The sequence below is a fragment of the Nicotiana sylvestris genome, chromosome 3 (assembly GCF_000393655.2).
Source record: "Nicotiana sylvestris chromosome 3, ASM39365v2, whole genome shotgun sequence".
Lineage (NCBI taxonomy): Eukaryota > Viridiplantae > Streptophyta > Magnoliopsida > Solanales > Solanaceae > Nicotiana > Nicotiana sylvestris.
Genome location: NC_091059.1, coordinates 102,651,236 through 102,665,564, shown reverse-complemented (window position 1 = coordinate 102,665,564; position 14,329 = coordinate 102,651,236). Strand labels below are relative to the sequence as shown.

Genomic DNA, 14,329 nt, shown 5'->3' with positions numbered 1-14,329 from the left:
TTGATTCATTTAGTATTTATTGATGTAATTAAGTAACTTGTGGCTAGATACGAGCGAATTGGTGGTGGAGTCAAGAGGTAAAGCGATAGTAGAGGCTTGAATTGTGTTTGTGGCATCGAGGTAAGTGTTTGGTCTAACCTTAGCTTGAGGGATTAGTAGTTGAGTCCTATTTGCTACATGTTATTTGTTGACTACGACGTATAGGCATGGTGACGAGTATCTATACGTTGGTGTCAAACATGACCGTGAGTCTTAAATTGAAATTGTTGTGTTCTTGATAAATCCTACGAATGCCCAAGTTGTTGTTGAATAAGGATTATGATTATCCTCGTGGAAATTACTTATGATTGAGTGTTGGTGCTAGATGAGGTAATTATATGTTGGAGCAAGTTTGGTTATAGCTGATTTTCCCTTGCCGGGACGTATTTACTTATACTGTCGATTCCCTTGCCGAATAGTGTTGTTTCTTTATTGATCCCTTGTCGGGACTCTTATTGTGATTGGTGTTGAACTGTATTTGTGGATCGGGTTGTGTGCCACAACAATATTATATTTGGATCGGGTTGCACGCGCAACAATATTATATTTGGATCGGGTTGCACGCCTCAACAATATTATATTTGGATTGGGATGCATGCAGCAATAATAATATAATTGGATCGGGTTGCACGCCGCAACAGTGATAAATGATATGGATCGGGTTGCACACTGCAACAGAGTTATTATGTTTTGGGATTGGGTTGCGTACCGCAATAATTGATAATACGAAGTGTTTATAGATTGGTTACGAGTTCCTTATTATTTTGCTGTAAATTCTAAATTGTTCTTATGATTTTCTCTTAATTTACTGTTGGTACTGATATTCCCCCACAGCATGTACCCCCTCCCATCTTTACTTATTTATTCTTGTGTATTTTCCGCTACATATTATATAACTGCACAGGTTTATTTGGTAGTCTGGTCCTAACCTCGTCACTACTTCGCTGGGGTTAGGCCAGGCACTTACCAGCACATTGGGTCGGTTGTGCTGATAATACACTCTATAGTATGTGTAGATCCCGGAGTGGCAACTTTTGGACCGTAGCATTTGGTGGTTGCCTTCAGTCTAGTTAGAGATCCCGAGGTAGTCCTGCAGGCGTCCGCAGGCCCGACATTCTCTTCTATCTTTATGTGTATTTTGTTTTCATTTGTTGTCGAGACAGATTTTACTTTCTTTTCAGACATTTGTATGTAGTATTCATAGATAGTCCGTGATATTGTGACACCGGATTCCGGGTAGAGATGTATGTTGGCATTGTCGTACTGTTTATGGTTAATTTATCAGATTAAGTCTTCTGATTGTATCTATTTATCGTTAATATTTCACTGTTATTCACATGTTAGTTTAAATAGTTAAAAAGGTTAAATAAAAGAGTTAGCGATTCTGTATTATGCGGCTTGCCTAGATTTCACGAGTAGGTGCCATCACAACTCCTGAGGGTGGGAAATCCGGGTCGTGACAAGTTGGTATTAGAGATCTAGGTTACATAGGTCTCACAAATTCACAGACAAGCTTAGTAGAGTCTGAGGGATCGGTACGGAGACATCTGTATTTATCCCCAGAGGCTACAGAGTTAGGAAAAACTTCACATTTATTCTTTCTTGTCGTGCGGTTTGGTTTCTCAATGCTAATTGAATTTCTACTCTGTTCTTTCGCAGATAGAGAGAACACTCTTCCTCATCCATTGATCATCAGCCCGAGCTCCAAACAGCAGCTCCCACGAGGAGCAGAGGGCGAGGGCGAGGCCGTGTTAGAGGCCGAGGTAGGGGCAGAGCTCAGCCCAGAGCAGCAGCACTAGCGGCGGAGCCTCAGGTTGACTTTGATGATGAGGTTCCGGCCCAGACATTTCCGGTAGGCCCAGCTCAGGTCCCAAAGGGGTTTATTGCTACCCTAGTACTCCAGGATGCTCTAGTCCATCTAGTGGGCCTTATAGAGAGAGTCACTGAGGCAGGCTTGCTTCCTGTAGCACCAACCGTCTCTCAGGCTGGAGGAGGAGCCTAGACTCCTGCTACTCGCACTTCAGAGCAGACAACTATCCAGTTCCAGACTCCAACAACTCAGCCAGTTGGAGTAGTTCAGCTGGGTGTGGTAGCTCAAACCGGTGGGGGAGCAGCTATGTCTGCCGATGCTTTGTGGAGATTGGACAGGTTCACCAAGCTCTTCCCTATTACTTTCAGTAGTTCATCTTATGAGGATCCCCAGGATTTTATAGACAGCTGTCTTGAGGTTCTCAGGAACATGGGGATAGTGGAGACCAACGGGGTCGATTTTGCTAATTTTCACATATCTGGATCCGCCAAGACTTGGTGGAGAGATTACCATTTGGCTAGACCAGCCAGATCGCTAGCTTTGACTTGGGAGAAATTACTCAACTATTCCTGGAGAAGTTTCTCCCCATTACTCAGAGAGAAATATATCGGAGGCAGTTTGAGCGTCTCTAGCAGGATTCTATGACTGTTACTCAATATGAGACCAGATTCATCGACTTGTCCCGTCATGCTCTTATCATACTTCCCACCGAGAGAGAGAGGGTGAGGAGGTTCATTGAGGGACTTATCCAGCCTATTCGACTTCAGATGGACAAAGAGACTGGGGTGAAATTTCTTTCCAGGAGGTGGCCAATGTGGCTAGGAGAGTTGAGATGTTTCTATTGCAGGGAGGTGGTCAGGGGTTTGACAAGAGGCCTCGTCATTCAAGCCGATTCAGTGGTACCTTGTCTAGAGGCAGAGATTCGTATGGTAGAGGCCATCCTCCTAGGCCTTTTCAGTCAGCCCTTCAGGTTTCTCACGATGATTTAGGTGGTTGTGGCTCTCATATGCAGTATTCTGATCAGTAGCCCTACGGTGTACCACTAGCTCATATCAGTGCACCGCCACTCTAGAGTTTTCGGGGTGGTCATTTAGGTCGCCAGGGTCAGTCTCATTTTCCTTAGTTGCAGTACTCAGGTGGATGCTTTGAGTGTGGTGAGTATGGTCGTTTCTGGAGGGCTTGTCCGAGATTAGTGGGTACTCAATCGTAGCAGCAGGGTTCCCATACTATGGTTCAGGCACCAGGTGTTCCATCGCTCGCTCCGCCAGCTAGGGGTGGGGGTAGAGGTGCTAGAGGTAGAGGTAGAGGTGTTAGAGATGGAGCTCAGACCGCTAGAGGTGGAGGCCAGCGAACTGCAGGCCGTCCCAAAGATGTAGTCCAAGGTGGTGGGGCCCAGCCTTAATGTTATGCTCTTCCAGCCAGGCCTGAGGCTGAGGCTTCCGATGTAGTGATCAGATGTACTGTTCTGGTTTGTGGCAGAGATGCTTCAGTTTTATTTGATCCAGGGTCTACATACTCCTATGTGTCATCTTATCTTGCACCGTACCTGGTCATGTCTAGTGATTCCTTGAGTGTCCTTGTATATGTGTCTACACCGGTGGGTGATTCTATTGTGGTTGATCGAGTCCATCGCTCGTGTATAGTTGTGATCGAGGGTTTTGAGACTCGTGTGGATTTATTACTCCTGGACATGGTTGATTTTGATGTCATATTAGGGATGGACTAGTTATCACCTTACCACGCTATCTTGGACTGTCATGCCAAGACTGTGACCTTAGCCTTGCTGGGTTTACCTCGTTTAGAGTGGAGAGGGACTCCTAGTCATTCTACCTGCAGTGTTATCTCGGATATGAAAGGCTCAGCGTATGGTCGAGAAGGGGTGTTTGGCCTATTTGGCCAATGTACGTGATTCTAGTGCTGAGGTTCCTTCTATTGATTCTATGCTCGTTGTTCGTGAGTTTTCTGAGGTATTCCCTTCAGACCTGTCGGGTATGCCACCTGAATGGTATATTGATTTCTGCATTGATTTGGCTCCGGGCACTCAGCCCATTTTTATTCCGCCGTATCGTATGGCCCCGCCTGAGTTAAAAAAGTTGAAGGAGCAGTTGCAAGACTTGCTTGAAAAGGGTTTCATTAGACCTAGTGTTTCGCTTTAGGGTGTGCCGGTGTTGTTTGTTAAGAAGAAGGACGGATCGATGAGAATGTATATTGATTACCGGTAGTTGAACAAGGTTATAATCAAGAATAAGTATCAATTGCCGAGGATTGATGATTTGTTTGATTGGGTTCAGGGTGCCAAGGTATTTTTGAAGATTGACTTGAGATCTGGCTACCATTAGTTGAGGATTAGGGCATCCGATGTCCCTAAGACAACTTTCCGCACTCGATATGGGCATTATGAGTTCTTGGTGATATCATTCGATTTGACAAATGCCCAGTAGCTTTTGTGGATTTGATGAACCGAGTGTTCAGGACTTACTTGGATTCGTTTGTGATAGTCTTCATTGATGATATTTTGATCTATTCTCGTAGCTGGGAAGAGCACGAGCAGCACCTTAGAGTGGTTCTTCAGACTCTGAGGGATAGTTAGTTGTATGCCAAGTTTTCGAAGTCTGAGTTCTGGTTGATTTAGGTTGTATTCTTGGGTCATGTTGTATTCGTAGAGGGTATTTAGGTCGATCCGAAGAAGATAGAGGCAGTCAAGAACTAGCCTAGACCAGTCTCAGCTATGGAGATCCAGAGTTTCTTGGGATTGGTAGGCTATTATCGTCGGTTTGTGGAGGGGTTTTCATCTATTGCAGCCTCGATGATCAGGTTGACCCAGAAGGGTGCCCAGTTCAGATGGTCGGACGAGTGTGAGGCGAGCTTTCAGAAGCTTAAGATAGCTCTGACTACGGCACCGGTGTTGGTTTTGCCCACAAGTTCAGGGCCATATATAGTTTATTGTGATGCATCTCGTATTGGACTTGGTGCGGTGTTGATGCAGGATGGCAAGGTCATTGCCTATGCTTCGCGGCAGTTGAACATTCATGACAACAAGAAGTCTTACTTCAACATTTGCTTCCACAATATCAACCTCGACTTTGAGTCAATACTCAATCAATACCAAAATCCGTACATATGATAAGAACGATCAACATAACAATAAACTAGTCTAAGCATGGATAGTATGATCACGGAAAGCTACAATATTTATGAATAAGACTTACTAGCATGTTGTGACTCAACAACAACGCATAGGTACTCATCACCTCACGTATACGTTGTACTCAACATTCAAACATGTACTCCCTCCGTTTCAATTTATGTGAGCATGTTTGACTGGGCGCGGAGTTTAAGAAAAAATGAAGACTTTTAGAATTTGTGGTCCTAAACAAATCAAAAAGGCGGCCCAGCATATTTGTGTGGTTATAAAAGCTCTCATTAAGGGTAGAATTGTAAGTTTAAGCTAAATTATTTCCAAATTTAGAAAGGGGTCATTCTTTTTGGAACGGACCAAAAAGGAAATAGGTTTACATAAACTGGAACGGAGGGAGTAAAAAATAGGCAAATAAGACCTAATCCCTCAAGCCAAGGTTAACCACGATACTTACCTCGCTCCGCATGCCACTCAATGCTCAATTACCGCTTTTCCTCTAGTAACCACCTCCAACCACTCGTATATAGCCACAATTAACTCAATAACATTAAGTATTGCTAAAGGAATCAACTACAATGCATAAATTTAGATTTCGAAAACTTTCCCCCAAAAAGTCAAAAACCGACCCGGGCCCGCTTGATCAAAACCCGAAGTTCGGACCAAAATCCATTTACCCATTCACCCCCGAACCCGAATATGCAACTAGTTTTGAAATCCGACCCCAAATTGAGGTCTAAATCCCAATTTCCCAAAAATCCCTAATTCTACCCAAACCCCAAAATTCTACCATGGAAATCCTAAATTTTAGGTTGTAAATTCATGGAATGCAATGGGTAATCGAAAGAAAATGGTTTGGAATCACTTGCCAACACTTTAGGGAAGAAATTAGCATGAGAGAATCGCCCTTAGGTCGTTTGGCTTTTGAAAATTTGAAAGAATGGCCTAAGTCCCGTAATGGGACTGTTTAATGGATGGGTGACAGTGTTCATCGCGTTCGCGAGGACACTGTCGCGTTCAGGGGGACACTGTCGCGTTCGTGAAGAGCAGCTTCCTAAAGACTTATACGATCGCGAAATTCCCATCGTGTTTGCAAAGGCTATGCCCCCTGGCCTTCACATTTGCAAGCCCTCGCTCGCGTTCGCGATGAAGAATGACTGACCCCCCTCCCCCCAGGTCCCTAAATCATCGCATTCGCGTTGGGCTGGTTGTGTTTGCGAAGGGTAAAGCACCCATCGCTCCACATTCGCGACCTCACCTTCGGGTTCGCATAGAGTAAAATCATCCCTAGATCAGATTCCCCTTCGCGATCGCGAAGCACAAAATATCAGAACACCAGCTGCAACAAAACACACCAGATTTCTAAGTCTAAAACATCTCGTAGCCTATCCGAAACTCACCCGAGCTCTCGGGGCTCCAAACCAAACATGCATATAAGTCTAAAAACATCATACAGACTTGCTCACAGGATCAAATCGCCAAAATAACACCTAGAACTACGAATTTAGCACCAAATTCTCAAGAACACTTTGAAATTCCTATTTTTTCAACTAGACGTCCGAATCATGTCAAACCAATTCCGTTTTTCACCAAATTTCACACACAAGTCTTAAATATCATAATGAACCTGTACCGGGCTCCGGAACAAAAATACGGACTCGATACCAACGAGATCAAACATTAACCAAATTCTTAAAACCATTAGATTTTCAGTTTTTCAATTTTCAACAAAAATTCATATCTCGAGTTAGGGACCTTGGAATTCAATTCAGGGCATATGCCCAGGTCCCATATTTTGTAACGGATCCACCGGGACTGTCAAAACATGAGTTCGGCTCTGTTTACTCAAAACATTGACCGAAGTCAACTAAATCAAGTTTTAAAGGCAAAAATTATTATTTTTATCAGCTTTCAATATAAAAGCTTTCTAGAAATATGCCCGGACTATGCACACAAATCGAGGAGAGATAAAATGAGGTTTAAAGGCCTCGGGGCAACAAATCGAGTTCTAAAATATAAGATGACCTTTTGGGTCATCACATTCCCCACCTCTAAAATAACTATTCGTCCTCGAACGAACATAGAAAAGTACCTGGGCTGGTGAAAAGGTGGGATATCTACTCCGCATATCGGACTCGGACTCCCAGGTAGCTACCTCAACAGGCTGACCTCTCCACTGCACTCGAACTGAAAGATAACTCTTCGACCTCAACTAACAAACCTGCCGGTCCAGAATAGCTACCGACTCCTCCTCGTAGGTCAAATCGTTATCCAAGTGGATAGTGCTGAAATCTAACATGTGGGATGGATCGCCGTGATACTTCTGAAGCATGGACACATGAAACAACGGATGTACTACTGACAAGCCTGGTGGTAATGCAAGTCTGTAGGCCACATCTTCCACTCGCTCAAGGATCTCAAAAGGCCCCATGCACCTAGGGATCAACTTTCCCTTCTTCCCAAACCTTATTACACCCTTCGTGGGTGATACCCGAAGCAACACTTTCTCTCCGACCATGAAGGCCATATCACGAACCCTACGGTCGGCATAACCCTTCTACCTGGACTGAGTTGTGCGAAGTCTATCCTGAATGATCTTAACCTTATCCAAGGCATCCTGTACCAAATCTGTACCCAATAGCTGAGCCTCCCCCGGCTTAAACCATCCAACCGGCGATCGACACCATCTACCATATAATGCTTCATAGGGAGCCATCTGGATGTTCAACTGATAGCTATTGTTGTAGGCGAACTCCGCTAGCGGTGTTGATACCCAATTTTTCCCTATAATATTTTTTAAAATGCATGTATACCTCCAAAACTATGCATTAGCATCAATTAATATTTTTCCATAATTTTTGTATTTTTTTAAAGATTCTAATTAATTTATTCCAGTATTTTTATTTATATAAACAATCATTAATTGCATCACAAATAGTTTTATAATAATTTTATGGCTTAATTTTATCATTTTGCATTTGTACTAAGTTTTAATCATTGCACAAATAGTCACATTTGTATTTTTAGGTTACAATTGCGATTACTTTGCAATTATAGCCTATGCCTGCATTATTACATTATTTTATCAGAAAATAGCCTTTTATATTTTTAGAATAATAAGTAATTATTTTAAAATATTTCTAGGCATGAAAATTATTTTTTATAATTTATTAACTATTTTTAAAAAATTGGTTTAGCAATTAAATGGTATTTAACAAATGACCCCTTTTATTTCGGACCTAGCCTAATTAAATGGCCCAATTTCAACCCCAAATACCTAACCCACTAAGACCAGGACCAAATCGAATTAAAACCCGGTCCTAAACCTTTCATTCCTTGTCGTTGATCATAAAGATCAATGACCACCATCACTTCTTACCAAATTTAACGAAACGCCCCCCCCAAACCTAATTCATTCTTACCAAACAGTCGTCCTAGAATTCCTAATGCTCTCCGTCTCTTTGAGACCTAATCCTAACCCTAGCCGCCGCCACCCAAAACCAGCCCTAATCCCTTTGATTCCTATTCGATCCATGGATTTCCATGGCCGTTTGAGGCTCCTACTGATCTTCTACGTCTCCTAGTTGCTCGTTCTTATGATTTCCTGGAAAAATCTCGAAGAGATCTAACCAAATCTGGTTCAAGACTCTCTGAGAGCCTGTCTATGTTTGTGAGTGTTGCTATCTCGATGCTTTTATGGTCCAAATCTCTTGTTTGAGACTGGATTCCCTTTACCCTTTCATTCTTTCTTCAAAACCCTAATTTTAAACACGAATTCTTCCAGATCTTTGTAGATCTAGAGAGATTCCGAGTTCGTCACAAAATTTTCTTTAATGTTCTTCTGTTTCCCTACCGATTAACCGATTTTTAGCACTATCTTACTTTATGTTTTGGGTTCTTTGTTATTTGTTGTTCGAATCTCTGCATACTTGAAATGTTTTCAGGTTTCCATGATTTTTCTTTAAGTTTCTCTTATTCCTTTACTATTAACCAATTTTTAGAACTATGATACTTTAGGTTTTTGATTTCTCTAATTTTTGTTGTTCGAATCTTTGTATATTTGAGGTGCTTTCTGTTTCCATGGCTATTTCTTTAAAGTTTCCCTAATCTTTCTACTGCTAATCAACCCTAAGTATATTTTTTAAAATCTAGTGTTTCCACTCTATCTCCACAAAAAGACTTTTCTGAAATGTCTTATGTTTGTGTTAAATCCTTTCTTGCATGGTTATGTTTCTGGTTCGATTGTTTGACTATTCATTGATTGATCTCAACCTCGTGTCCGTTATTGTTTGAATAATCGTCTGCTTGACCTAATTATCTAGGGTTTCATTTGTTTACTAAACTAATTTACTAATCTCTGATTGTTCTCCTTAATCCTGAGTTTCTTAATTGACAACTTTTTTTTATCAATGGGTTGATTGACCTTTTGATTGGTCTCTGATTACCCGTGTTGCCTCATTTGTGAAACTGATTACTTGATTTAAGGGTTCTATCCCTAATTGACTATTAAACCTACTTCTTGTCTTATTTGAAATTCAATTAGAGTCATTTATGGTATAATTCCCTAATTTTCTATTCCTAATCAAGTTTGATTAATTATTTGATTACTTTTTTTTACCTTATTTGCGATATTTACCTGCCTTGCCTTAATAAGTTGTCCACATGGTTTAGAGTATTCTTACTGATTCCCTATTTGGAATAACTTGGATTTCTTACCCTAATTAACACTTTCTTCTTGTTGTTAAGTGATTACCCTCTAATTAAGGGATCTATTCTGGACTCCCTCACATGATTTGATTCTATAATTATTTGATTACCCTTATTTTATAAGCTGTGATTCACTCTTTACCTTATTTGTTTTTACCTTACTAAGTGTTATATATACTCTCATTCTGATTCTTCTAAAAAAAACGATAGTTCATACACAGACAAAAAACTTTCCTCTCATCTCTCTCTCCCTACTGCTTGTGATCACTGCTAGACTAGCCGGCTGAAAGCCAAGGCTAGGTTGTTGAATCCTGCTTACTTTACCTACTGTTTCTGCTTCCTTAACTGGTATGCCTCTACCATTTTCATTCAATTAAAATGTGTGTTTATCAGCATGCTACTTCTGTTTAAATTTGTGTGTTTATCAGCATGTTACTTCTGTTGAATCTGTGTGTTTATCAGCATGTTTCTTCTATTCAGTCCATATGTTTGTTAGCATGACTACTTCTATCCAATCTATGAGGCTACTTCTGTTCAAAACTATGTAGTCAATAGCATGTCTAACTATGTGTTTCCTAGCATGTCTATTAATATTCAACATATGTGTGTATGTCTACTACTATCCAATACATGTGTTTACTACAATAGTAGGTTGACTTCTGTTTATAATTAGAACTAAGGGTTCTGCTTTCAGCAAGTTTGCATGTTTACTTATGTCTAAAGTTAGATCTGTGTATTGTTTACTTCCCTACTAGCATGATCTCCTATCTGGATGCCCTGCTCCCCAATCCCTATTACCCATTACATGTGGTTGTTGAGCCTTAACATGCCCTTGCTTCTGTGTTTGGTCACTTAGTAGCAGCCAATAAGCTAAGTTATTTGTTCCTAAATACTGTTTGCTGAAACCATTGCCTAAGTTCTAAGAGTGACCCTGTTTTCTCCTTATTTCTGAGGATTCTGAAACTGTTTTCTCAAAATTACTCTTGTAAAGCACTATCCACTTCAATTCCTAGAACACTTAGGCTCTTGCCCCTCCAGTATGAGCATTGCCTTGGAGTCCATGAGGCTCCTCTGAACTTTGACACACTGGGGCTGGCTACTCCATACTGTACAAAATGATGATTTTTAAGAGGACCTTGGTGTGAGCATTGCACTGGGTCCTTGAGGCTCTTGGGAACTTTGACACATCAGGGTACCCCTCTTGCACTATGAGATGTGGCATTTGAGACTGTTTGAAGGCCTGGTTCCTCAGGTTTTGCCTTGGGCCTATCTAGGCTCCCTATTATATACTGTTATCATTCATGTAATTCATTTTTACACTTGGTTTGTAATATTAATTACTTTGTAAACAGATATTGGGAAAATTAGTAAACAGGGAGGGATTATTATACATATTTTGTTGGGAATGGGCAGATATCATGCCTATAGGATTTAAAATCAGTGTTTACATCCTAGAAGCCATGCCTATAGGATATTGCAATGTTCATCACTTGTGTGCATTCTAGATATCATGACTATAGGGTTCAAATCTACTTATGCAATTAGAAATCATATTGTTGTGTTGTTTGACTATTTGCATGCATTTTAGATACCATGCTCATAGGTTAAAATCAAATCTGGCACTTTTAGATATCATACCTATAGGTTAAAAATCAGTCTTGCACGTTTAGATATCATGCCTATTAGTTTAAATTAGTCTTGTACGTTTAGATATCATGCCTATAAGTTTAAAGTTAATTTCTGCATTTAAGAGTCATGTTGAATAGGTCCAACATATTTAGCACTTAGAAACCATGCCTGTAGGGTCTAAAACCAATCTTACATTCTGTACATTATGTTTGGTTAGTTTAAAATCAATCCTCTCATGCCAACCAGGTTTTAAAATTGTTGCACCATCTAAAACCAGTCCTCACCTATAAACAACATGCCCATAGGATCTAATGAACCCAAACAACTTGTTTAAAATGGTTTTACTGGTTAATGCACTTCTGATTGACGACTAGAGATCATGTCTATAGGATATCATTGATACATGCCTAGGCAAGCCTATAGGGCGACTAAAATCATGTAAACTATAAACTGTGCTTCTGATTAACTATCCAGATTCAGCAGCCCCTCTAAAATCAGTAGGCAAACTGTTAGGTATTGGTTCCCGCTTTAATAAAGCTTTGTATATGTTCTGATTTGTGTTCACCTAGATATCTTGTCATTAGGACTCTTTCCAAATGTCTAAAAACATTGTTGTCTGAGACGTGCATTTGTTTGTTCTATTTGTGGAGGTAAAATATGAGCCCCCTTAATTGTTCTTTACTTGACAGTCCTAATTATTTTGGTTGTCGCCTAGAGTTTCTATCCTTTAATTACTGTAGGAGAGTCTAGATCCACCCTAACTAGAAGTCCTAAAATATCTCCGGGATGATATAAGTAGAGGGGCAGGTAGTGCACGCATAGGATATCTCTTAAGGTTGTTAGAACGCTTTAGGCGATAACTAAGGGGAGGGAATTGGGTAGTAAAGAATATGATGACATGTGCGCTAATGCCACGCGTAACCCCTCTAGTTGAGGAAGGATTACCGGGTATTGTACAGATGTGATCCTATAGGGTGACAAACCTAGGACCTCCCTCATCTTATTTACATACATGTGCTTAGACTGCTTATTTGTTAAGATTCCTTTATCGTACATATGTGCTTAGACTGCTTATCTGTCAAATTTTCTCTATCTTATATGTGTGCTTAGACTATCTATTTGTTAAATGATTAATTCACATAATTGAGTTCAGCCAGAACCCACCGTTGTGGACCGCAAGGGATGCCTAATACCTTCCCCTCAAGGTTATTTCGAGCCCTTACCCTAATCTATGGTAATGCAAACTAGTTATATGAGTTAATTGCTCTAGGTGCCCTAACGCACCTTAATCCGTTAGGTGGCGACTCTTCAAATTCAAATACCCAATTCCCAAAAGGAAATGAATTGTTCCCAATGAATGTCGAAGCCCGGACTCTGCGAGGAAAAAAGGGGCACAACAAGCGGTAAGAACTGATCCCACGATCCTCCAAAGTCTATAACACATGCGCGGAGCATATCCTCCAAGATCTGAATAGTACGCTTAGACTGTCCATCCGTCTGAGGATGAAGTGATGTGCTCAACGCAACCCGTGTACCCAACTCACGTTGTACTGCCCCTAGAAGTGTGAGGTAAACTACGTACCTCGATTATAAATGATAGACACGGGCACACCGTGAAGACGAACGATCTCACGGATATAAATCTCTGCCAACCACTCTGAAGAACAGGTAACTACCACGGGAATGAAATTTGCTGACTTGGTCAATCTATCCACAATAACCCAAACTGCATCATACTTCCTTTGAGTTCGTGGGAGTCCAACAACGAAATCCATAGTGATACGCTCCAACTTCCACTTAGGAATCTCTATCTTCTGAAAAAACCACCAGGTCTCTGATGCTCGTACTTTACTTGCTGGCAATTTAGACACCGAGCTACATATGCAACTATATACTTCTTCATCCTCCTCCACTAATAATGCTGCCACAAGTCCTGATACATCTTGGCGGCGCCTGTATGAATAGAATACCGAGAACTATAGGCCTCGTCTAGAATCAACTCACGAAGTCCATCCACATTAGGCACACAAACATGACCCTGCATCCTCAAAATTCCATCATCTCCAACCGTAACCTGCTTGGCATCACCGTGCCGCACTGTGTCCCTAAGGACAAACAAATGAGGGTCATCATACTGCCGCTCCCTGATGCGCTCAAACAAAGAAGACCAAGCAACTGTACAAGCTAAAACACTACTAGGTTCAGAAACATCCAACCTCACGAACTGATTGGCTAAGGTTTGAACATCTAATGCAAGCGGTCTCTCACCGACTGGAATCTACGCAACGCTGCCCATACTAGCTTACTTCCTACTCAAAGCATCAGCCACCACATTGGTCTTCCCGGGATGATACAAGATGGTGATATCATAGTCTTTCAATAGCTCCAACCACCACCTCTGCCTCAAATTGAGCTCCTTTTGCTTGAACAAATACTATGAACTTTTATGATCCGTGAACACTTCACACGACATGCCATATAGATAGTGTCCAAATATTCAACGCATGAACAATGGCTGCCAGCTCCAAGTCATGAATGGGATAATTCTTCCCGTTAACCTTTAGCTGCAGTGAAGCATATGCAATAACCTTGTCACCCTGTATCAATACCGCACCAAGTCCAATACGAGATGCGTCACAATATACTGCATAAGTCCCTGAACCTGTGGACAACACCAACACTGACGCCGTAGTCAAAGCTGTCTTGAGCTTCCGAAAGCTCACCTCATACTCGTCTGACCATCTGAACGGGGCACCCTTCTGGGTCAACCTAGTCAACGGGGCTGCTATAGATGAAAAACCCTCCAGAAACCGATGGTAATAACCCGCTAATCCTAAGAAACTACGGATCTCTATGGCTGAAGTAGGTCTAGGCCAATTTTGAACGGCCTCAATCTTCTTAGGATCCACTTGAATACCCTCTACTGATACAACGTGCCCCAAGAAAGCGACCGAGTCCAACCAAAACTCATATTTTGAAAATATAGCATACAACTGGCTGTCTCTCAT

The 14,329-nt window shown here is 41.3% G+C and overlaps 1 protein-coding gene across 1 annotated transcript; it reads right to left on the bottom strand.

The window, feature by feature from the left end:
- Positions 1–13,783: 13,783 nt before the first annotated feature.
- On the bottom strand, positions 13,784–14,329 carry LOC138887769 (uncharacterized mitochondrial protein AtMg00860-like). Its single transcript, XM_070169552.1, has one exon. It carries the CDS (start codon positions 14,327–14,329, stop codon positions 13,784–13,786), a length of 546 nt encoding a protein of 181 aa, XP_070025653.1.